Here is a 26,792-nt window from a genome sequence, read left to right as displayed (position 1 = left end):
AATATATTTCAGAACCAATATCCTTCTTTTGTATATAAACGATGATAAGGCATAAAGGTGATAAACATTAAACATGTAAGTATTATTAGTATTAAGTATGCGCATTGTGTGAAAAAATAAAAGCTAACAGTGTACACGGGACATATTTTTGAAGTTTGTGGAAAACTTTCTTTTTATTGCACTTTTATAGCCAAAAAATATTTAAATTTCAAAGAAGCGTAATATATAATATATACTTATTATAGCGCAGCAATCCTGCAACATAGATTAAAACCTACACCGTATATAGAAAGACAACGCTAATGTATTATATATTATTGGCATCGTTATTTTATTGATCGGCTGACCGTAAATTAGAATTTTATGGTGTTCAGAGCTATTATTATAGCCTATTTTATATAAAATTCAATAAAATGAGCGTAAAATCGATATCCCGCTGTCGTTTTTCGTCTATTATGGCATATATATTTTAATCGATTTATATACATATACGAGTATACGACTAGTACGTAAATTACATTAAAATTTATACACACACGTCATTTTCATGTACAGTATAATATACAAAACGACACTTCGTATATTCTGGTTTTAATTGAAACTCGATTTATGAACGCATCCCTCCGATAAATGGTGACTCGTTAAGTCGAAGAAAAAAATACGACAAACAAATACGTTGGTGTAGAACCCTATGCCTACATATATATATATTATACAATATATGCCTACCTACGTTTGATGTCTGTAACCGATAAAAATAAAATACAAGAGATTATCTGCAGCCGCGGTCTTTATATATATGATATGCATAATAACTCGCCGCGGCTACAGTAACGTATAAAGGTCCACCGATAAATAGCCGAAGTGCCCAATTTAAATGTTCTCGAGCGATCTCTGGTCGGGAAACACAAACGACGATCAACGTACTCGACATTTCCACGAGCGTCTCGCCCCGTGTTTGTTTTTTTTTTTTTTTTAACGTCATAAACTAAATATTTTCGAAAACTCATTAAACTCGTCACTCGATCGGAGGATATAAAATAATGTATATTATAGTGTCTGCAGTAATCTATATCCTGCAGTGTCGCACGGCGATCCTTATATACATAGGTACGCATAATTATACTGTATTATTATATACGTTCGAGATCGTAAAAGAAGTTATATATTATATACCTTACAATATCGATGCCCATAAATATATTGTAGTACTCGGCGCGCTCAACCGCCGCGACCTATAGAATATATCGAAGTACATAATATAATACTCGGACAGTTATAGACGTATAATATATACACGTCATACGTTTATATACGTTATACACGTTTCATATATACCTATGTGGTAAACCGTAAATGCACTATGTGCGTGTATGTTGGTCGAGGAGTAAAAATTGTGGTGGTGGGTACACGTGCGAAATATCGGAAGCCAGCGGGTTGTCCGAACGGATAGATCGTAAAACTGACACGAAATCTTCATTTGAATAATATGGTATATAATATATATATATATATATATATACACGCGTTTCTTTTTAGTGGAATTTATTTCACGCACGCATCACGTTACAGTAATAATAATTATTATTATGGCGCCGTCGTCTAACCGTCCCCGACGACCCATTTTGTGATTTGCAAATAAAATTTACCGCATTTATAAGACGCGAGATAAATTAATATCAGCACCGCTGCCTGCCGCCCACTCTGTGGAACGTCATTACGCTAAATTGTCTTTTTTTAGAATAAAATGCATTTTTTTTTTTTTGTCACCAGATTTCTTTTTTTTTAGATGGATTTAACCTTGAAATAACGTCTTTATTCCTCGATTAGATTTGTACCTCTGACCATAGTAATATTGTAGTGGTTGGACTTGATTTAAAATTCAAATACCTAGGCACATGTTTTTGACCAAGTAATAATATATGCTATAAGTTCTTACATAACCTAGTTATTAGTAACTACCTATATATTATTATTATCTATAAATTTGTATACAAAAAAAACATTAGTCATTACTCATTACTTAATAACAGGCATATCCTGAATAATTAATTTCCTGTCTAGAAAGTATTGAGTTCTAAATCATTTGTCCCTATTATATTATATTTTAATGATACATTTCAACAATTAATAATTATTATAAATAAACTCATATTCTTTATCAGGCTTATATTGTCTTATGGTAACTTTTAGAATAATTGTAAATAGATTTCAAATTCAAAGTAGTTAAATTCAAAAAAAAAAGTAGGTACACAGTAAATTAAACAATTGTATCAATATTTCGAAAGTATAACAGTTTACTGAACCTTGTTGGACCAACCTTTTTTTCATTCTATATAACACGGATGAATGCATTCTTGTAAGAACATTGGAAGTATAGAATTAACATTTTATGGTTATTTGAATAACTAAATGTGTATGTTCATAATTGGACTGGGATATATTTAAAAGTTTTAAAAAACTAAACAAAACGAACCAATTTATTTGAGTCCATATAATAATATGTGTGTGTAACTCCTATAGGCTATAGGCTATAAAACATATACAATTATAGACAACTGGACAAGTTTCATAAAATAAAGGTGTTGGATGGAATAATAAAACGTTATCATTTCTAAATCTATATATACGACAACAAAACAAACGTTTTGAAAGTAACACGAATAAAAATAAAGTAATAAAAAGTGCATATAATGTAAATGTATATTATTATTATACATTTATATAATATGTTATAGGTAGTATAGGTACACTTTACAGACATACAGCTATATACCTTCTAACTTGGTACCTATAATATATTAATATATGATCTCAGTTCTATTATATGATGGGTAAAAGTAAAGACTGTTTCTAAACAATTTCAATACTTAGGTACTATAATATATTATATTGTATTATTATAGGTACACACTACACATACGCATAAAATGTCGTTTGGTGAAATGTCATTAAAATTAAAATAATAATAAAATCAAACGTATTTAAGTATCTATGTATTATAGACGTGAACTGTATAGACGTATAATGGTAGGTACCCATATAACGATTAAACGACTTACACTAATGTAAACACGCGTTACAAGTACAAGACCAATATTTTCTTCTATTTAAATACTTCGAAAGCGATATTTTGATTGAACGCTTTCGCGTATACAAAGCAGACGATGTGAGTGCTTCGACATAATAAATTTCATTTATTCTATGGCTTTGATAATAATGAACTCATATTCGTAGATGCCTATTGTTTAACGATTCATAGACACTCGTAAAAATTAAACGCATCATGACAAGTTCAATATATCTATAATACATTAATACGTGATATCCATACGTAGAATAATGTTAGAATCTATGAAGAAAAAACCTGTCCAATAAATCGAGTTGTATGCATATTATAATATGTATATTGTACACGAATGGTACTGTCAAAACATTCATACCAGTTTAGTTGATTTGTAAGATTGAAACTGAGGTCATGTAGAAATTAAAAATTAAAATACATAACTGGTAACAGCAATAGAATTTCAAACAAGCCAGCCAAATGTAGGAATCTTTGATTTATTTTATTTTAATTAGAACATAAATCAATTGCTTAATTATTATTAGTATCTTATTATGATTTACTTTGTTTAGATAGGTAACATTAATCCCCACAACACAGTTTTCGTGACTAGGCCGACCGTTCCAGATCCAAATGTATTCGTAAAAACTATAATATTTACAGTATTTCAACAAATATTTTGTCATTTTTGCCGATTTTAAATGTCGAACTACATATTAAGTAAGGTCTGTCTAAGAAAAATAAATAAGATTATACCTTATTTATATAAACAATATTTTACCGCATATAGGAGGTAGGTTTAATATTATATACTAACTATGCATAACTATTCACCAATAAGTCTTCGTATCATCGTATTTCATATATTATGCATTTATGCAGTTTTTGCAACGAATAAATATTAAAAGAGGTTATTGAATCAATACTTCTAGTTATTGGGACTTCTCGATAATTGATAATATGTAATTGAAAATTGAAGGAACTGTGTCTTACCACGGATTATCAATGTATTGATTTTTGATTCACTTAATGATTCGTGTATTTGAGTACTTCTAATTAACTTAAAAATAATTTTGATTGAATATTAGTTTTGTTTTATTAATATAGTTTGAACATCCGAATTTACTAGGTACGCAATCAACTTCTGGCATTGTACAACACAACATATTTTAATATCTAAATTCCTGGAAGTGTTAATATGCTGTTAAAAATGTAGTTATATCAATTAACTTATGTTATTAAATTAACCTATGTTACTAAATGTATATTTTGCATTCATTAATATTGGAAAGTTAACAATTTTTATTTTTTCCGTATACCTACCTATAGTGTTTTTGTTGATTTCATGTTTCCAAATAGCTATTCAATATAACTCGTTAAGACAATAAGACTTATGTATGTATGCGTATTATAATCTACATTAGATATGTAGGTATAATACACATTATACGATGTACATAATATATTGAACCTACTTGCAAGTCCGTATTTGAGGGGGTTTTGGAGGGTGCCACAGTTAATGAAATATGAATTTAAAATTTAATTTATGAAATTAAATTAATTATAATAATGTACCTATAATCTATATATTTCTCTAATAATAATAATAATATTCGTTTATCAATGGTTTCTATTGGTTACCTATATGAAAAATAATTAGTAAAATGTTTTTTTTTTGTATATTAATGGTTGCTATTAGTTACTCGGGCAGATGAGGTAAAAGAATCCATCAAATCTTCACATTTATGGTTTTAAATAAAGAAATTATATCTTAAAACAAATATAGGTAATAGTTGAATACATGTTTGTAGCTATTATTACATAGGTACTCAAAAACTACTTAACCGATTTTGTGAAAATAACAAAATATTGTTCTTGGAGATATCAGGAAAGTTCAAATATTCGTTTGAACCACGTACGATTTATACAAAGTGATACATCCAATCCACCACAAATGAATTGTCCATCTTGGTCGAATTATTAGTTATCAAAGCGATGCCAATTTTCCAGTGAACTGAGGTAGGCAGGTACCTACACTAAAACAAAAATACACTTATATAATCTAAATTTTGATTTTATTCTTGGGCGAAATTGTGCAGGTGTTAAAATTAGATATTAAGTCATCCGTAATTAATAGCCTCAATAAACGACTGAACTGTTTTCTATAAAAGTTATATCAATAGATTACTTCAGAAACTTGAAGGGTGTTTATAGCTTAATTTTTTAACCCCTATATAGGCTATAGATAGCTAAAGAGTAAAGGTTAGCTCACACATGATTGCTAGTTTAAAGTTATAAAACACTATACCCGTATATTGCCGACCAAATTCTTCTGACAGGTCTACATTGACATAACATTACATAATAATATTATGTTCGTGGTTTTGACGAATTTCACAATATTTAAACTACAAACACTTATGGAAAAAATGTCGGCCATGTATTTTCAATATTTTTAAACTTTTTGAAGTAAAACTATGAAGAAACTTGTTTTTAAGCTTTTTGTATATAATCATAATAATTGTAATCATCGCAATTACAAAAAAACTCAACAATTCAAAAGCCTATAAATTGCTAAAAGACGCATAGCTATAATATTTTGAAAAATATATTATGTATACAAAAATATGAATATTATAAATATGAATCCGACAAATATGTACAGCTATTTATTTTTAAATTACAACAAAATCGGTTTTATCAAAAATTGATTTTTCGTAAATATTCCCGTTTTCCGTAAATGGTTTTTAATTTTTCCTAATAGTTGAAAAAATCACGCATACAATTTTAATTTTAGCACCAACTATAGGATTAATTTTCTCCCAGAAGCCACTCTCGAAGTAGAAGATCAAAGCATCTTTTCTACTATAAAAACTGCCTTGAGACACAAATAAGGCACATCAATCTGTTACCATCAACATATTCGTAAATTCGAGATTAAAACAATAAATATTTTGGGATAGTTAGTAAACTGTTATACGATTAACTCTATATGTCTCTCTACATATTATTATAGATTATAATTTATAGGTAGATACGTTGTACAATATAATTTTTAAAATAATATAATTGCAAATTACGTAAACTAAACCAACAACTTAAATTATTAGGAATTAGTTGGTTTTACACTACCTATAAGCCCACAAATTTAATTTTATAAATAATTTTTTTTTATAATTTTTTTAAATTGTAATGAAATTACCTATTATTTTCAAATAACATGTATATAATTATATTATGTCGTTACAATAATAAAGTTGTAAATTTTTTCCTATTTTAATTTTCATTCGGTGTCGAATAACTGTATCACGAACTGTTATACGAATCACGAACTCTCGTCTCTCAATCATGTGATATATCATAATATATTATTCGACTGTAGATTAATAGGTAAGTAGTGAGCACGATTTAAGATACTAGTATCTATAGCCGTGGTAGTAAGTACACTTGCCTAATAGTTATGATTACCTATTTGATATAAAATTGTACAACTGTACAAGTGTAGATACAACGCACATACCACACACTTTAGAAATTTAGAATGCTCTCTAGCTGTCTCTCAACTTTTATTATTTAAATTCTATATAATATATAATAGTAATTTATAATGATTATAGTTAAATGGATCTAATTAACTCATCAATTTGTATAAATAAATGTATAAGTAGGTACTATAGGTACATATAACATAACTTAATAGGTAACATATTTTGTATCTTGTATGAATGTAACAAACAAATTTTATGGATCTATATTATTTTTTTTTAAATCAAAATAACTACAAATAATTATTGTAATAGAAATAAGAATATCTAACCTTGGGCAAAGACGAGACGTCAATTACGTTATACACTTCTACCATAGAGATTTGTGCGAAATATAACATTTCATATTAAATCACTTTTGAAATATAAAACGCGTATTGCTAACAATTTTAGACAGCGATATAATAATATAACCTTCATACATGAAAAACAGTAATAAGTACCTTTACCTAGGTACAATTATTATGATTACTATAAAATAACTATTATCGTTAGGTTATAGGTACGGATGTCTATATAGTTTCGCAGTTTCGCACGCATCTAATAATATATAGCTAACCTAACCGTCCTAACCTATAAAAATTATGCCATGATGGTGTGAAAGACAAAAAAAAATTGGACAATTCAAGTTAAAATACGTACCTATAGAAGACCTGCACGTTTTATAATGACATCAAATATACGCATGAAGGATTTTTTTATCAGAAAAATTAAAAAATCGGATGTACCTATTACAGTTACAATATCCATAGGCCATAGCTTTAAAAAGGAATGCAAACGACTTGAACTGCAGTTTTCATCAAACCAGTGAAATATTTTTAAAAATATCAACAAAACATGTTCATTAATTTTTTATCAGTTATTAAATTGGTTGACTTTGTTTTACAAGTATATCCAAGATTCTATATATTATTATATTTATGCATTTCATTTTTTCCCTGTTCATTTACATTTCCCTCAGTCCGATAAAATATAATTTCTGTATGCATAGTTATAATGTCAGGTCCTACTATTAGTTATGTACTCTTAATGAAGTTGCTTCGTTAAAATTTAAGACTACGCCCATTTCCTGTTATATTCGGATAAACAATAATTAATTATAGGCTACACAACTATAATGTATGGCTAAATGAAAAAAGTTTTTCGTAAACGCATCATCATACTTGTAAACCATTTTGTCCAATCAAAATATCTTTATCATTATTATTATACATAATATTGGTGAACACACGCCGAGGTTGTATTTTCCTTGATATTTTATTTAAGTCAACTCTCAAACTGTTACAATGCAATTAAAATAACTGTCAAATATAAGTACCGATATGTGTATGTACAATATATAGTTGGTAATTAAACGCGTTCGCTTCAAAATTAAATAAAATTCGGATATTTCGTTCTGTGCTGTCTGGGAGCAGTGGATATAAAACAAATTGGCCACCTGCTGCAGTTATTTATCCCAGTTATTACTGATAGCGTATATTGTGATGTATGTATATGTATAATGTATTTCTATGTGTACTGCAAATTCAATTATCTCAAATTCCGGTTAAAGTTGTTGTGTTTTATTGAACTTTTAAGAATTAAAGAAATCCTTCGCCAATAAAGAATACAATTAGTAAATTCGATTACTGTTGCCAAAAGTGTAAATAGCTGTTGGTTCAACAAAAATAATCTTCACCAATCATTATACTATATGGTGGTAGAAAAAACTAAGCTCGCGACGACCATGTCTGCCAGCGGTCAGATAAAACACAAATCAATTAAATCGTCTAAACTTGTTTTAAAGCCTCGCTGATTCGGACCTACAATGATGTATATATAATAGAATATTCGGGAATCTTCCAGCACATTTAAAATATAATCTGGTCGACTGTTAAACCTTGCGGTGACTTCGGTACCTAAGACGTATATAATATAATAATAATAGCAGCGTGATACGCCATGTTCAATGTTGTAAAATTTGTATAGCAGCGTGATATAATAAAATTGTATTATGTGAATAACACTCGATATTATTCCGTCTGCGGTCAAATCTTAGATCATATTATAATAGTATATTATTATATAGTCTAAAGTTCAAAACGAATTCGACCCGTGCAAAAAATCAAATCGATACGACTATATCGATATACACGACTGAACACGTAATACGGTCTTATTGTGAATTGTAATATTACCTATCGTATTGTTCAGTGGTATTATTTTCGCACCTATATCATATAAATATTACGTGCCTATTCAATAATGACGAACGATACGTCATAATATCATTAATATGTTATTGCAGCGATGTTCACGCGTATCCGGACTTTATGGCATAATATAATGTTATAATGGCGTCCGAATGTCCGTCTACCAAATATCCAGCGATTTCGTAATATCGTGACACAGACAATATCTGATATTCGTATGGATATCTCCCTGTACCTAGTATAGGTACATATGCACAATAAACGTCAGTGATCGCAGACATACCATATGCGTGTATAAAAGTCTATATAAATATATTGGTAGAGTTTATAGCGTTATATAGTTATTGCTGCTATACGAAAACCGTTCTACCGAACCTTGAACTCGTCGTATATGTTGGTTGAGTACGGACGATATACAAGAAAACCTCGAACGGCTCGATTGCTTGAACATATATATAGGTAGTATATAATATTATGTACAATATATTATATCTGAAACCCGGAAAGTGGCCGCGGTCGTATATACCTGTATAGAAGTCATATTATATTTGTGTGTACCTAATATTATGTATTTTTTAACCGTAATTAAAAAAAAAAAAACAATAATAATAATAAAACTTGATTGTTCGTCGTAAGTGTGTTGAGAAGGGTAATGGGTGGATGATGAATCGCACGTTATAGAATAGCGTCGCCCGCCTGAGCAGTGCCCAGTGCCCACCTGCACCCCGCGATCACCGGACACCGAGTTTGATTGCATATTATGACGTGTTGTACACGACTCTGACGCATTAAACAATTTCTATAGTTTATAATAATAATAATATTAATACAATTTGTTGACCTCGACTTGACTTTCGAAACGGCAAAAAATTCTACTATTTTTTAATTCAATATATCATGTTGATGACTAATAAGTGGTTGTTCCTGTAGATCGAGTATACCGCAGTTATATAAACGATTACAATAGTATACATGAGCTGTAAAATACACTCAATTGAAATTATTACAAAAACCCCAATAATAGCTTCTTAATTGTTTTTCACTCTCCACACTCATTACGAACAATAAACGTACCTCCCTGCATGACATCGGACATCACTATACATAATTAATATAATATTATAATAGGTTATGGATATCCGAACAAAACGTGGTGACTTCAATAAGAAGTGACTATCGTACCATACCTATTGGCTTTTACCTATGTCCTATTTATATATACAGAACACGCATCATTGTCGGAAATTCTACAGTCATTTAATTTGTCTCGAGAGCTTTTGACGCAATTTAAGCAATAACCTTTTCGATTTCCACCGAGCAACCTTACCCGCACATAATATTAATTGCTTTATAGTTATTTCATTCTATATACACATTAAATCCACACATTTTTAACTCGCTAAAGCCGTACCTATAACCTATGCCTACCTACCTATATATAATATATACGTATATTATAATACTTAACCTCTAGTACCTATAACCGTATAATAGTTTTGTATTATATTTTCTGTGTGAAAAAAATCTTACTACATATTATTAATAATAATGATTGCTCTATACTCACTATATAATAATAGTCACTAATATAACGAATGTATTACAGGTTTCGGTCGTGTTTGAAAACGATCGGTACCGGATCCGCGAACCTGATCGGCAAGCTGTTCTTCAACGTGGTGCAGACCAAATGTTTCGTACTGAAACGCGTGCGGGTGTGCACGAAAAAAACGTGGTGGGGCAAGTGCCACAGGCACGAAAATAGGAAGAAAGCTTACATCAGGAACAATTTTACGTATTGAACATTTCGCTTTTGTATATAATTAACCTATATATACGTACATATTATTTATAAATAAATTATAAGACTTCTTATTCTTGTCCAACTCTGCAGCAGAGCAACTTATTTCCCAAATAGAGTAAAGGTATTTTCGCAACACACACACTCGCACACACGTATTATGTACGATGTGCCATAGTACCTAGGTACCACAATATGCAATCAGCTATAATTCTTATTCTTATACCTACTGCTAAATTATGTCATATAGTCTTATAGATATATAAACGATTTATGGTTCCACTAAGATGGCTAAATTATGTATGTATAGTAGGTACATTAGACATATTTAGATTATGATCATTATAATGTAGCAGCCGAGGTCAATACATATTGCACATATTCTCGCGTAGTACCTATACCTACTTTTATTCGTACATCGTTTGTACGTTACAACATTTTTACCTATATTTATAGGTTTATCGTTTATATTAATAAGTTTGATGTTCTTGCTATTCGACGACGATTCCATTTATCTATGTTGACTCAACTCGGAATGAAATCCACAATAATAGAACATTTCAACCATAAGTATCCTAAATACGCTTTAGACCATTTCGAAATAAGTATATTTGGCCATTTGGAAAAATGTACTGATCAACAGATCGAAAACAACAACTGAGACCAACAAATATTGATTAACTTCGCCAATCACGGCCAAATGTGTATTTATTCATTAAAAAATACGCCAATCCTCATAATATTAATTGTAGGTACGTATTGTGTTACATGACTCTAAATTATGATATCCACGTACCTACATTAAATTACGTTTACGAGGAATGACCTGGAGTGTGTGCGGTTTAAAAAAAAATACATTTCGATGTGTGAACAATCAACTATTATATAGTATTATTTCTAAAAGTCGCTACTATAGTTTGTATGAATAATAAATTAATATTTCCTTTAATATATTTATAATTGATTTCTAGACATACTGAATACTACCTATCAGTTCAAACAAAATCAGACGGGTTAAATTTTAGTTGATTTACCAACAACTTTAAATGTAATTTATCTATCTGACTATCTATATGAGGCAATCAACAAAAACAAATAAATAAATAATATTTTATGGATCTACAAGTTGACTTTACATTAGATTAACATACATGTTCACTATAGTATTTTAGGTTGTTATTTGCTTGAAAGACATATTAAGTAGAAATTATTACATTACGATATGTCGATATATACCCAATACCTATGTAGAAAATCATCAAGTTACCCACCTAATTTTATCTAATTTCATGATAATTATTTTAATAAATATTCAAAAAAAATTCTATCAGTCTTCTATATGAGTTGTGACTCGTTGTATGTAGTTATTTTTAATAATAAAAATATAATGACAGATGTCATTTTTTATTATACCTACATAATATGACAGCAAAATAAATATTGTTCGCCAATTGTTCAACTATTTGTTTACTGCGTTTTTTTTTTTTGTAAAAAATTATACATAATATTCACTCATTAATACTCATAAACAAGTGTTAAAAGCGATTTGTTAATAATCATGATCTTCGGATCATATATACGTACCTATACAAATACAAAAATACAATTACTCATACAAAGTTTGTAAATTAGAATAGGAATAGGAATATAACTATAAAATATAAATATTTAAAATAATGTCTTATGCTATATAAGTAAAACGTAACTAATCTCGCCAAAGTCAGTATTATTATTAATTTTTTTATTACATAAACTGATAGTAATAATAACGTTAATCATATTTTAATAAATATACCTACTATATAGATGTTGCCAATTTGCAATAGGCAAAACATATATTATACAAATCACTCGTTTAAAATACTAAGCGAATACTGAATACTAATAAATATGTATGTTGATTTTAAATATTAGATAGGCATAGTTATATTATTAGTAGGTGCCTAACTATCTATTTCTTCACTGCTGTACAATATAATATAATATGATGGTATACTGCAGTCAGTGAACTACGTAGGTATGTTAAATATGTATAATGTATGTATTTTATTGAAGAAAATATTATTATAATTAGGTATACTGTGTAATTTGTGTACTATTACTTATTAGCTAGTTATTTATTAATTTTATATGGTTTCTAAATATGATGTTTTTTTTTTTTTAATAAAATAAAAAATAGATCAACAAAATTACATTTGAATGTATTAATTTATTTAAAATTTGTTTATTATTTTTATTCTTAAACTTGAATATCCAAAATTAAGAAAATACCAATATTTTGATGACCTGCAGTCAGGCGCTGACTGGTAAGAAAGGCACGAGATGCTACACGATTTAAAGGGCATACGATGTTTTTGATTTTTATTAAATTTGATTAGGTATTTATTAAATACAAGTATGCTAGGATGATGACACGTTTCCGCTAAATAGCAATTTAATGTACGATAATAGTATGCCTATCTAATCTACTGACTACTACAGTATATTATCTAAAATAGTATCAAAATTATTTTAACAAGAAAAATAGCAGAAATGTTTGTGTTGTTATTTTATTGGATAACTTTTATTTTTATTCTTATATTAAAATGTACGTATAACGTATGTTATAAAAACAAAAAATTTAAAAAAATGTTTACTTGATGGATTATTTTTAATTTAACTTAGAAAAGATAAGTTAATTCAACTGGCAATTAAACTAGTTAAGTTCATAAGTTGATAAAAAATTAACTAACTAGTTTATGCCCGCGCCTTTGTGGAATATCCTATTTCTTAATGAGTCTCTACATCATAAAACAAAACTACAGACCAATTTTCATACAGATAGCTTTGGTGGCCAGGCTTGGCGATGATGAATCAGTCATCAGGACTAGCTCTTTTAAATATATAAACAATGCACGTTGGAAAATAATTTAGGCTCATATTAATTAATTAAATATAATTTATTCATAAGAAGTCAATGACTAATAATAATAATATTCAGTGGAGCCAGTGGAGGGTATAAAGGGGGCGAAGGAGTGTTCGCCCCTCCCCTATTGGGCTGTCTCTTTAACGTTATTTTTTATTATAGTATTTAGCTAAACAAAAAGGTAATTTAATTTCTGAAAATTTGCCCCCGCCCCTCTTGGGTGACATTTGGATCCGCTACTGAGAGAAGCAACACGTACATGATGTTACAACATTATGTTTCAAATTGGTGTATAAACTATAAAACTACGTACAACGTAGAATTCGTAAAAACCTTAAAAAATGTCGGTGGGAAGGGTCCAGTGGAGCGACTGGGTATTATATAATCTAATAGTAGGTACCACTATAAGTACATACCTACCTACATTAGTACCTAAATCAAAAATTGAAATTATTTTTATTTTTTTATTTTGCCATTTTAGGTAAATCCTAACCTGACCTACCTAGGTACCTAATCGTCCTAATCTATACATAAAGCAAAAGCCTTTACAATATTTTATTTTAATACACAATACCCATACATCGTTCTTCATTTTCTACATTAAAGTTATACATTTACATTTAAAAATATAACGTGTATTTATAATAATTGGTAACTCGGCCAAGTAAAAGTCTACTTATATATTTTTTTGTCGACTTTTATTGGTTGTGTGCCGCTGTGGCTTGTGTGGTGAGTAATTATAGTTGGTACTTTGGGAGTGATGAAAGACAAACGTTTTTTTTCACATCAAACAATCAACTTTATGTTAACAAAATTAATTTTCTTTTATTTATAATAGACATAATAATATAATATCTAATAAATACCAAATACCTACATACATACATACAACATACATACAGAATTATAGGAATGAAACATACGTTATTCGAGTATACATTTTTATATCTTTGACGATTGGATATCTGGAATCTTGACGTATTATTTATCTTAAGATTTTATTAAGTGGGTACCAACTACCACCAGCTATAAACATATTATTTAATTTTAGATTCTGAGTGGTGTGATAAATATATTTTTTGTGTTTCATTAAATAATTTATTAATAAATATTACCTATAATTTATGTTATAGAAACTCGAGATTTATTAATCTAGTACCCATAGGCTATAATATAGTTATTATAATTATTATGTAGGTAGGTGTCTAGCGGGTTGATAATTCATCGCAATATCACATCTATAATCGTCTATAATAATCGTACTTGAACAGCCGAAATATGTTTAAACACCAAATAATATGCATAACGGTTAAAGTTTGTACCTATAATATAGCCCATTGGAGGAAATTTAGGGGGGTTTTACTGTTTTAGTAAAATTTGTGATTCGTAGTTGAAATGCAAAAAAATTTTCCTTCTACATCTAAAATTTGAATATTGAATATAAGATTCTTCATAATTGTTTCCACCTATAAAAAAAAGTTACTCGAAATTCACATTAATTCTTTATGAGTGTTTGAATTTCAAATGATTATGACGGATATTCATGGATAAAATAACACGATTTTCTTATTTAGTTGTAATTAAAAAATATCTGTAGATACTTGTCATTTTCACTAAATGTTTATTTTATCATTTTATATAGGTACATAATGTAATTTTTGAAAAATGTTGTTTTTGTTTTGAGCTATCTATTGCAAGTTGCAACCAATTACATTTAAAATTTACATTTTTTAAATTTTTTGTTCTAAAAATACTGATAAACAATTTTTAAACAAAAAACTTGAAAATTTAAAACAATATTCCTAATACATAATAAGTTGTTATTACTTATTATAGCAATTTAAAAATATTAAAAATAGGTACACAGGAAAGATTTTTTTAGAAAATAGATATTTTGTTGTTACTTAAAAATATTAATCGTGGGTAGATGAGACTTTTAAATATTCAAAAGGCACATACAATGACATTTGTAAATGTAATTTTTTGGGCAAAAATTAATTCAACCTGGTACCTACTGTATTAATAATTACTACTATAGCTACTAATAACAAGTAGTATAAAATAAATTACTTTAATAGCAGTTATATTATATTATTATAAATTTTAAAATATACATAGTAATATAGGCTCACGGTCTTCGCCCAGAATCGTTTTTCGTTTAGGTTTTATAGCATTAAATTCAAATTTAATATACATCAGTGACCCATTCGACACCTAAGTAGGTACTATATAGGTACTTGATCATCTTTTCCTCCCTATACTCATTATTATATTATATTTGGACGTATACGGTTTTTGCACCGAACGATAGAAATTTTTTTTCTGAATATTTCTATATTAAAAGATGATTTTTGAAAAAATGTGGTCGTACCTGGTTATTGCACCGGGGCAATTACTTGCCGACCCTTGTTCTATAGTAGGTACTTTTTATAGGTAGTTCAAATCAACATGTAATATCGTATTATTGTCGTTTATATAATTGTTTTTTTTTGTCAATTGGTTTTTCTACGATTATTAATGCTTAGAACATTCAATGAGAGAGTGTTACTAACTTATTATTATTTATTAGACTAAACATTTTAAAAATAAAACATTATAGGCCCTAAGGGCCGTTCTTACGATGTCCGGTTAAAGTTAACCGAAACTTCACCGGCCGAATTCTGCCGGTAATAAAATCTGTTATCAGTCGGTTAGTGTTAACCGACACTTTACCGGACATAGTAAGAACGACGAACAATTTCCAATCTCTTTCGCTGACGGTAGTGTAAAATGTATCAACATAATTCGAAGTCATCGAGACAATTTAAAATGTCATTAAAATAGACAAAATATAATATAAGAAACTGGATTTGCGTTAAAATGTTTTCATTCATTTTTCTTTGGTTGACGTTTCCCGATTGTTTTGAAAATAAATTAAATTGTATTCCCTACTTTCCGGCTCCCAAATTACCAACAAGATCTAATTTCATAACAGAAACCCATTGAACTCTTGTGTATCTGTGCGTCATAAAAAAATAATTATGAAGTATTAGACCCCCAGCATGATAAATTCCTGGGTAGTCCAGCGGGCAGCATCCCCTGGCCATGATTTTGTTTTCTTAATTCTGTATTATATTCAAATGATAAAAATCTGAACAAATTAAATTAGATCAGTAGTCTAATATAACTTATAAAACCCTTTATCACTTCTGGTCAAGATAGCATGGTTTAATAAAACTATTAAAACATAACTTAAATTATACAGACACATCAAGTTTTAAAAACGATTTGTATAAAAAAAAATCAGTTAATTATAGGGCTTTACATACATTTCCTCAGTTTTTGTCACTAAAATGAACTAAATAAAAAAAATAATGTAAATACCCAACTGACAATTATTTAAATATTGTCACAAAATACAATCATGGGTTAAGTTGACACAAGTGATGAGTACAAAATAAAACTTTTAACATCCAAATATTATTCACGACTAAATATTGTACCCACTCTTTTTAATTTTAAATTGCCATTAAGTAATAACTTTTACTAGTAAACAAATTTAGTAAATAAATATAACTTCACCCTTAAGATAAAATTCAATACTGAAATGTTTTCTCTGGAAGTCAAAACATAATACCGGTTTCATTTCAAAACAGTAAAATATAGGCACTGTCTTACCGATCTTACTATATTATTTAGGATATTTAAACAACTTTTGTATAAAATGTTAAAAAAACTTTTAACTAGTATGAAAATGATATCTTAGTTTCACAAAAAGTATAATAAATTATAAATATATATTTATATATCGAATTATCGAAATATACAGATATATTTTATTCTAAATCTAAAGTATTGCTTTTGCTAATTAATTCTCAAACATGTTACAAATGTTTGATAACTAGTATGAAAATAATTTAATAAATTGATATGTGTACTGTAGTACAAAAATTTTATAAGTTCAAGGTAATAAATTACAAGTACCTCTTTTTTTAGTCGTAACTTAATTTTTAGAATAAATAATAAGGTTTGACATAGTAATAAAACAATTCTAATATATACGAAATTATACAAATATATATTTCGTTTTTCCTCCATTTACTCATGCACACATTGCTTGTCTAAAATATAGTATTATTCAATATTTTTATTGTATTCAACACATTTATGTTTCATAAAAAAAATTATTTTTTTCTTTGTGATAATTATAAAAAAAAAGTAAATAGGAAAAATTATCATGCAATATACTTTAAAGATGTACGATTTACAGATCAAGATCAAGCAAGATAACCGACAACCCAGGTCTTGTTTGGATTGTAATAGAAGAGTTAATACATATCAAAAGATGTAGGCAATCAAAAAAACCAAATTGATTATTGTAGAACTTGTTAGAGTCATAATCGTGGCGAATGGAACAAATAAAACGTCCGAGATTAGATACATGAAAAACACAAATGCGTAAGAGAAAATTAAAACAAGATTCTATGATAAATATACTGTTTGCAACTTAATCTGATGTTTAAGCATGGCTACTTTCATCCAGTTCCAACGTTTCGCCTCCAAAATTCTGAAAACATAAGTAAAATTACATTATCAGTTTGTATAATGTAAACACAAGTATAAAAGAAATGTTTAGTTAATTATTCACAAGTTTTCATTAAATTATTATGGTCTGAATAACAATTTAAAGTAACCCCATACTTTAACTATACTATGGATCTCAAACATTTTATAATATTTCGACAAAATTATGTAAATATTACTTTTTGTTTGGATTCGTTGTCACTTTGGCTGTTGGCTCTTGGAGGACCATCACTTCTTGCTCTAGAACGATTATTGCGGCGGCGGTAGCGAGGACGGGGTCTATTCGCTCCATTTTCATCACTTTGATTATATTCATTGTCCTATTAATATATAAAATAATTAATTAATTTAAAACTTACCAATGTAATTTTAACTTGTATATTATATATAATAGTTTGATCTTTAATTTTACTAAAATATTAAATATTTCTTATCAATAAGATTTTTTTAAATTGAATATGTTTACCTGATTTTCATCTTGATACGGTCTTCGAGGTGGACCTCCTGTTCCACGACTTCCTCTAAATCCACTGCCTCGTCTAAAGAAACGCCTGGGAGCACCCATCCCACGACCTCTGCCTCTACCAGGAGGTGAACTATCATATCCATAGTTATCTCCACCCTAAAATGAAAACACACAATTAATGAGGTTTTTTAATTTAAAACACTAATTTAATATAATCAAGTATTAATATATTATATCCTAATAGATGCTCAATATATATGTTCTAAAATAATTTTATAATTTTAAGATCGTAACAACTGAAACTTGGTACTTCAATAAAGAATTATTAATTTAAAACACCTAAAATTGTCTCATGCTTTAAATAGAAATAATAAATATTGTATTAATTATTTTAATCTTATAAATAATTCTTACATTGTAATCACCGCCTTCTCCCCTATTTGGTGGTGGACCTCTTCTATTTCCCCTATAGCTGTTATACCAGTTCTGTTGACGCGGTTGACGCTGGTAACGTCTTGGTTGTTCTCCTACTTCATTTTCAGCTTCTTCCTTTTCGCCTACAGAATATGTTGTTAAAAAACATATCAATGTAGAATTATTAAATTTATTAATGATAATATCAATACATACCACCACTTGGACTACCATCTCTTGGAGGTTGGCCACCATTTCTCCCACGGGTATTAGGACGGCGTCCATAAAACCACTGGCGATAGTTGTTTCTTCTTCTTTCAGCTGCATAAGGAGATCCTTTAACAGCTTCTCCATCTGGACCAGTAACATTTGCTGCTTCGTGACCTTTTTCACCTTCAACAACGTCAAATTCTACGGTTTCACCATCACCAACACTGCGTACAATTTTCTTTGGATTGTTCTTGATTATAGCAGACTGAAATAAAAGTATGTATCTAAGAATAAATATGTATGGTAGTTAGTTTTAATAATAATGTCAGATAGACACCATTAAAACTTAAAAAATAGAATTTATACCTGATACTAATATATAGTAGGTAGATAACTAAAATAAAAATACCATTGATCAATACTTTGACCAAATTTAATTATATTTTTTTATCAAAAATGTATTTTGACAGAGATATAACATAAAGTCTGTATTGTTTAAAATTATTTTTATTGTAATAGTACTTAAAAAAAAAAAATATTAATATAATTAAATATACCTACTATTATTTAATTAATATTTTTTTTTTAGTTTTCACTAATTTGTGTAAGTATTACATAATGAACCTTACATACATATAAAATTGTAACTTGTATATTTTAAAAAATAAATAGAATTTGAATAAATTACACAGATTGAGATTATATTTGATACATTATTTATTTAAAATATTTGTATAAATTAAAGCCATTAAGGGGTAACTGGAGGATTTGACAATTGCTTACCAGTTAATTTTTCAAATCATTCAGATATACCTATATACTGATATAACAGTACATCATTATTATAATAGATTACTACAAGATGTTTATGGATATATAGAGTATAAGAGTAACTTTAATATATTGTATGTACATTTATAGGTTTTTTTTTTTTAATAATAAAATAATAATAAATATTTATAATTATATAATTACCTGGTGGACAAATATATCTTCTTTTGTATCATTACTAGAAATAACATAACATAAATAATTATTAAGTTTATTTTATATATATTTTAAATAAAATAGGAATATAAAAGTTAAGATTGGATTATTTGAATTTCGATAAATTCGATAAACAAACAGTTTAACAATAGTGAAATTTAAACTACATACTTCTTATAATTATAATCGTTGTAGCATATTCTATTGTTCGATAACTATACAATTCTTAGTTGAATTGCACATAACCAATTCAAATTTGAAATAGGTAGCTCAACAATAATATTATAGGTAGGTGTGAAAATTAAGATTTAACTGATACATAAAAATATGCAGTATGTATAACAATACTTAATATTTTTGATTTATTTTAAATACCAATAAACCAAATCGCACTCACCGGTTGATAAAACCATAACCGCTTTTGACGTTGAACCACTTAACTACGCCGGTGACTTTCACGGCTAAAAAATAAAAAGGCCAAATATTAGAACTTGATGCGTCTCTCCTACAATCGCGCTACTGCCCATTAGGAGCATAAAATATGTCGTAAATACGACATAGGTAGCGGAGGTTAATAATTCATGTGGGGGAGGGGGGTTTGAATAAAAATCTGGGCATTTATTTATGGACGTTGCAATTATAGACCCGTCGACTATCCGTCATAATAACGATAGCTAAAAATACGCAGAGCGCGAGTATCATTATCAGTTTCTGAGAAGAGGGTATGGTGGTATTGTTGTCGGGGCAATTTATTATTATTATCGTCATCATCATCATCATTATCAACATAACAAGTAACAACAACAAAGGTAAAAGATATAACAAGCCAGTAATGACGACGGCATATATTCATAGTAGATATTATGTAAACTTTTATCTGTCGATCCGAGCGGCGATCACCATTAATAACCCGATCGGCTGTGATAATAGCGGCAGTGGCCGGATCGAGGTGTGGGTGGAGGTTTGGTGGACCGGAGACACGATGCCGATGTGCGTGTGTACGATATAATAATAATACTATAAAAAGTAAACGACAACAAACACCGGACGTAAAAGTTCATTGATTTCAGACTTCACTGAAGTCACTTTAGACGGTTACGATCATTCGGGGGATGTGAACGCAACGCGCACACGGGCAGTCACGGCGCGTCGGCGGGCGGCGAGCAGACAACAAACAAAAACAAACAACAATCTTCCCGGGACGCGCTTTCCGATGCCGCGGAGGAGGGGGGCAAAAAACGACGATTTCGCGTCTGGCGAAAAAAACGCGTCTTCCGACAACGGCCGTGGCGACATTAAGCGCGCTCGGGACAAAGCACGTGAATTTTACATGCCGCCTTCTAATCGTCAATGGCGACGACGACCGTTGTGCGTGGGACGACTGACCCCCCCGCGGAGAGCGTGCGCGCAATGGCTTACTCACATATGACCGGCTTTTGGGCCACGGGCTTCTGCGGTGGCCGTTCCGTCCTTCTCTCGCCGACTTGTTCCGCCATTTAGTTGTTAAGACGACGGCGGCCCGAACTATGATGTTAAAGATGGAAAAAAATTACCCCAACGCAAACTCCTGCCTGATGTTCACCTTCTCTGTCGTTGTACTCCACTGGCGGATGGCGGTCGGCGGTGGCTGCTGGCCCGCCGCGCCGAGCCGACGGTACCGGCCGCCACCGACAACGCACGACGCGGAACGGACACAGGTACGGTTAGCCGTCAGATGCGCACAATCCGCGGCCGTCACGTGACGTCATCGTGCGTAACGTTACCCGTTATCGCGCGAGTAAGTTGCTGGCGTGCATGCGGCCGTGGTGCCGACTGCCGACAATAGCGATAAGCGATTTGCGACGGCCGCGCCACAGCGGGTGTCCGCCACTGTCGTACCTTGTCATCTCGTACCGCGACCACGGTGCTGATAGACGAGAGGGCGCGGGCGCGAGTCTTTTTTTTTCAATGCCTAAACAAGATGGTCGTCGGCCTCCTCTGCCGGCGACAGCTCAACGGTATCATGGAACAAACGAGTTTGTTTATTATTTAGCCGCGTTTTGAACGATCAAACTTTTAGGTATAATAATGTTATATATGTATCGTAAATTGAATGTCTGTATATTTATCATCTGATTTGTATTCAAGCTATACTAGACCTGGGAGGGGGCTACATACTACTTGTAGTACATTTAATACTTGTTACTATTGATATTAGCTCATCTAGGCATCGAGCCTATCAGAATCAGATCATTTCGATCATGCAAGGTGTATTGATTAATACACCTTGCGGTCATGATTTATAATTTGATAAGTAGGTGTGATGACTGATGAACAACAAATAATTATCAATTTATGGATTTCATATTTAAATTTTTCATATTTAATAACCGTTTGATTTAGCGTAAGTATAACCATAAAATATAATTCTATGGTAACCAGGGTCCCCGCGTGAAGGGGGGCAGTAGGACCGGGGGATATCCTATGCCCTGCAGCTATTTTAGGGGCCCGTTGATATGAATTTGTAATTTTTGAAATTTTTTGATAGGAACATTTATTTTATATTATCTTATAATATACATATATTATACTATGTAATTTTGATATTTTAAGTAGTGAGTTAACCATTGATTACTTAGTAATTATCAAAGCATTATTATTCTTACAACTTGTTGTGTACACAGGCTCGAAAAAAATATAACAATTTATGACATTGTATTGCTATAAAGGTAATTTATTTTACTATTAGTAATATACACTAACAAAGTAGTTTGAATACATTTTTGCCCAAAAAAATACATTTGAAAATTTCATTGTGTGTATAAAGTATAATAATATACTTCAAAAAGATTTTAAGTACCACAAATAATATTTTTAAATTATATCAAAATAATTTAAACCGTTATTCTACGTTTAAATATCTAATTTCGTACAAATTTGAACGTAAAATGTCTATAAAAAATGTGTTTGTTACTGTATTTACTTTATATTTTTTTTTGGCTACAGTATGAAATATTTATGACAATCCTTGTTTTAAAAGTTCAATCCTGACTTCTTAGCTATAAAAATTAAATAGATATAAAATGATTTGATTAGAAGATATTGAAAAAAAAAGTATTGAAATTGAAAAAATGTGTTTGATATTAATTGTATAATTATACTACAATTTTTTTTGTGTGAAATATTTAGTCTTATTATATATTATTATTATAAATGATAATAACATTTAAAAGTTCCCCATACTTTTTTTGTGGCATCTCCGACGTTGTCGAAAATGTTTAATCATTACGTCAGCGCCGCCATCGTTTATTATTTTTTTTAAAGCTACCTATACTATAGCCGCGATTGGAAAGTTATTATATAATATTTATACCGTAGGTATTCAATTGAGATAAGGTTTATGGTTATCTGCAATTACCTATGTACATTATTAAAAAAAGTGTATATTATTATAACATTATCTATTATTACCTATCAGAATATATAGGGTATTACAGGTACGTATAAAGTTACTACTAAATTTACTTATTATAGTTATTTGATTACTTATATAAAGTCATGAAGGTTCAAGGGTTTTAGGATATAATTTAGACTGGCCGATGATTTTAGCAGTAGAATTTAATGTTAATTTTACAACAAACGATTCAATCCCTTTAAAAACATTCCTTTGATGTAAATTTGATGTAAACATTATAAAGCCAAATGAACCTACTAGGTACTAGATATGGAACAACAATCAATGCCGTATTTTCAAGATACCTGTAATATCACGTCTAATAGTTTTGTTACATAATATCTACTTCATTTACCATCAGCCAATCAATTCTCTAATACCATCTATACAGTATACACCACGGACTAAGATATAATATATCTTAGTCGGCGGTATACACATTTAACACCTAGGGAAATAACTATTACAGAAATCATAGAAGATACATCAAAATCAAGTCTATATTTTATATTCTGAGTATACCTATTATTATCATTATAATAAGGATAATAAGAAAAACCTATTTATTTTATTAACGAAACTCTATGTTTTTTGTTTATTTTACTCCTTATTTATTTATTGGCTTTCTTTAAAAATAAATTATTTCAATAACCATAAATTTCGATGTTTCACATTTGTTAGGCGTCCCGTGACGGATTAGAATTTTTTTCACAGTAAAATTAGAATTTTATATTCTAAAGTTCTAATTTCAAATCTGGACTAAATTAGATATTTAAATAAAGAATAAAGTTTTCAATTATTATTTGTAATTTAAACATATTGTTCGTGGGTACTTGAAACATGTAATGTATATTATTAGAAATTAATTTAATTTACTACCTTATTACTTTTAGGTGGTAAAACAAATTACTTTAATAGCAATATAAATATATAATATAATATATATTAAAGGTACTTAGTAATAATACAGATAGCGGGAAAACTGATAGCTATTTAAAAATATAAACATTTTTTGTACTCAGTTTCATCAGTAATTTACAATAATGGATTTATTTAAAATAAATACTACTGTAGAAACCACGGTTAGTCGGCAGTGGCGTCATTTGGGGGTGGCAAGGCATTTGCCCCTATCTGATTTTAAAAGCAGAACGATGGGCCGGTGTTCAGTTCGTTTAACCATTATTATAATATTTTATTAGCGCAAAAATATGCCTATTTTTATAATGTTTTAAGAAAATATTATATTGTGTACCTACTAATAGTTCATTTTCATAATGATAAATTGGTAATTATTACTAATTAATACCTAGTTGAATAGTTGGAATATATTTATGAATGAGTATGAAAGTTGGTTGGTATGTTGGTATGTATATGTCATATTATTATGTGTATGTGTGTGATTTCTGAAGGAAAAGGAAAATAATATTATTATGTGGTTGCAAGCGAAGCGACAGTTTTTTTTAAGTTACCCATTTAGGCTGGTCAAAACTTTTGCCCCCTCTATTAAAAACTGAAATGACGCCACTGTCAGTCGGACCTCACTCCGAGTTAATCATCGAAAACAAATGTCTACTATGTGTATATGTGTAACTACAATAAAAGTAATAAAACCGATTTTTACTTATGGCATTCAACTGTAGGGTGTAAACGCTGCCATAACATCGCGCTTCGGACCATTAAAGCATGCCTACCGGTTCGACATAAGCAACGGAATTCATTGTGATATGATGCTGCCTATATACAATAGCAGATGGAATCTAAAGATTAGAACACCATGCATGGCATGTCAATCTATTGGCCATTTAATTATTAGACAACTCCGACTTAGATCAAGAACTTAGATTAAGGGCGGGGCCACTTCATTGGAAGTGTGACTTTATCAACGTGTAAAGTACTATTATAAGTGACTTATTTTCGAAGAGGAGGGGGTATTGACCCCCCCCCCCCCCCCCCCCCTCCCACAGAATAGAATAATATGAAATAATATAATTATTAATTCATTACTTTCATAACTCATATGCAGGGTATGGCCGATATGGGATAACTTCTTGCATTTATTTGTTTTTTTGTAGTGGTCGTAGATTATTCTAGGTAAGTTATAAATTTGTTTTATGAAATGGCGAAATTAAATTCAAAGTTTAAATTTGCATATTTTTGCACATTTTGTTATATTTCAGAAAAAGTACATATTTGAGCAATTTTTAGCATATTTGTGCATATATCACATTTTAGATTCTGAGCGAAGCGATGAATGTATTGATTTTACAATGAAGTGTGTTTTTTTTATTATTTTTTTATTTTTTAATTTTTTTTTTTATTTTTGTGTCTGTCATCACCTTTTAGGACAGTAAAAGTGCTTGGATTTTCTTTAACAGAAACTTTTCTGATAGGAAAGTGAATCTAGTTGGTACTTCGGGGGGTCAAAAGTAAAATTTCCCAGTAGTTTTCAAAAGCGCCGTGAAAAACAAAAGAAAAATTAAGGAAAAAACGGGAATTTTTACGCAAAATCTGTTTTTGAGAAAATCGATTTTGGTTTTTGGTGTAACTCTAAAACAAATTACCGTAGGGACATGAAATTTTGACTGAATGTTTATAAATGCATTTCCTATACACCATAACATTTTCCAAATATTTTGACATATTTTGAGCTGTTTACGGACATTGTCAATTTCCATTTTTTTTAGTTTTTTTTTTATAAATATCAATAAAATTTTATCTGTTGAGTAAAAAAGCTTGAAAATTTAATAGAAGGCTCCTAGGTTATTGTTTCAAAGGCAAATGAAAAAAATTAAAAATCCTTAGTCACAGTTTTTATTTATAAGCATTTAAAGTTCAAATTTTGACAAAATACCGGAAAATCGCAAAAATTAGCAAATTATTTTGAGTTGAGAATTCATAAAAATTTTTCTTTTTAAATCTAAGATTTGAAAATGTAATATAAGATTACTCATAAGTTTGTCTACCTTTATCAAAAAAAAAATGACTACAAGAAACCTAAATTAAATTTTTATGAGCGTCTGAAATTTATATTTTTACAACATTTGATATTCACTCGATTTCTCATGTAACAATTTTCTTATTTTATTGTAATTAAAAAACGAATGACTGTAGATACTTGAAAATTTCACTGAATGTTTATATTAGCATTTTCTATATACCATAAAATTTATAAAATATTTTGACTCTTTTTGAGCTGTTTACGGACATTGTCAGTT

General features: G+C 29.5%; 2 protein-coding genes across 2 annotated transcripts in view; one reads left to right on the top strand and one right to left on the bottom strand.

The window, feature by feature from the left end:
• The window catches only part of LOC132941374 (uncharacterized), a 40,380-nt gene extending 28,832 nt beyond the window's left edge, over window positions 1–11,548 (top strand). Inside the window, exon 4 of the mRNA XM_061009407.1 lies at window positions 10,408–11,548. Within this exon, the coding sequence (XP_060865390.1) occupies window positions 10,408–10,600 (193 nt within the window). The 3' untranslated portion in view covers window positions 10,601–11,548. The remainder of the gene's footprint in view (window positions 1–10,407) is intronic.
• Window positions 11,549–17,540: 5,992 nt separating this feature from the next.
• LOC132940972 (Y-box-binding protein 1) lies at window positions 17,541–21,770 on the bottom strand. Its single transcript, XM_061008803.1, has 8 exons — window positions 21,568–21,770; window positions 20,542–20,605; window positions 20,133–20,166; window positions 19,164–19,422; window positions 18,948–19,090; window positions 18,534–18,689; window positions 18,247–18,387; window positions 17,541–18,050 (listed from the first exon to the last, which is right to left on the bottom strand). The coding sequence occupies exons 1-8, from the start codon at window positions 21,638–21,640 to the stop codon at window positions 18,003–18,005; spliced, it is 918 nt and encodes a 305-aa protein (XP_060864786.1). The 5' UTR covers window positions 21,641–21,770; the 3' UTR covers window positions 17,541–18,002.
• Between the last annotated feature and the right edge of the window lie 5,022 nt (window positions 21,771–26,792).

This window comes from Metopolophium dirhodum, chromosome 3 (assembly GCF_019925205.1).
Source record: "Metopolophium dirhodum isolate CAU chromosome 3, ASM1992520v1, whole genome shotgun sequence".
Classification (NCBI taxonomy): domain Eukaryota; kingdom Metazoa; phylum Arthropoda; class Insecta; order Hemiptera; family Aphididae; genus Metopolophium; species Metopolophium dirhodum.
The sequence above is the reverse complement of the archived record's forward strand: the minus strand, read 5'-3'. Positions and strand labels throughout refer to the sequence as shown.

Coding starts and splice junctions, on each gene's coding strand:
- LOC132940972 (XM_061008803.1), bottom strand. CDS start 21,640: ATGGCGGAACAAGTCGGCGAGAGAAGGACGGAACGGCCACCGCAGAAG. Junction 19,423..20,132: donor AAGATATATTTGTCCACCAG/GTAATTATATAA, acceptor CTTTTATTTCAG/TCTGCTATAATCAAGAACAA. Junction 19,091..19,163: donor AGATGGTAGTCCAAGTGGTG/GTATGTATTGAT, acceptor CATATTCTGTAG/GCGAAAAGGAAGAAGCTGAA.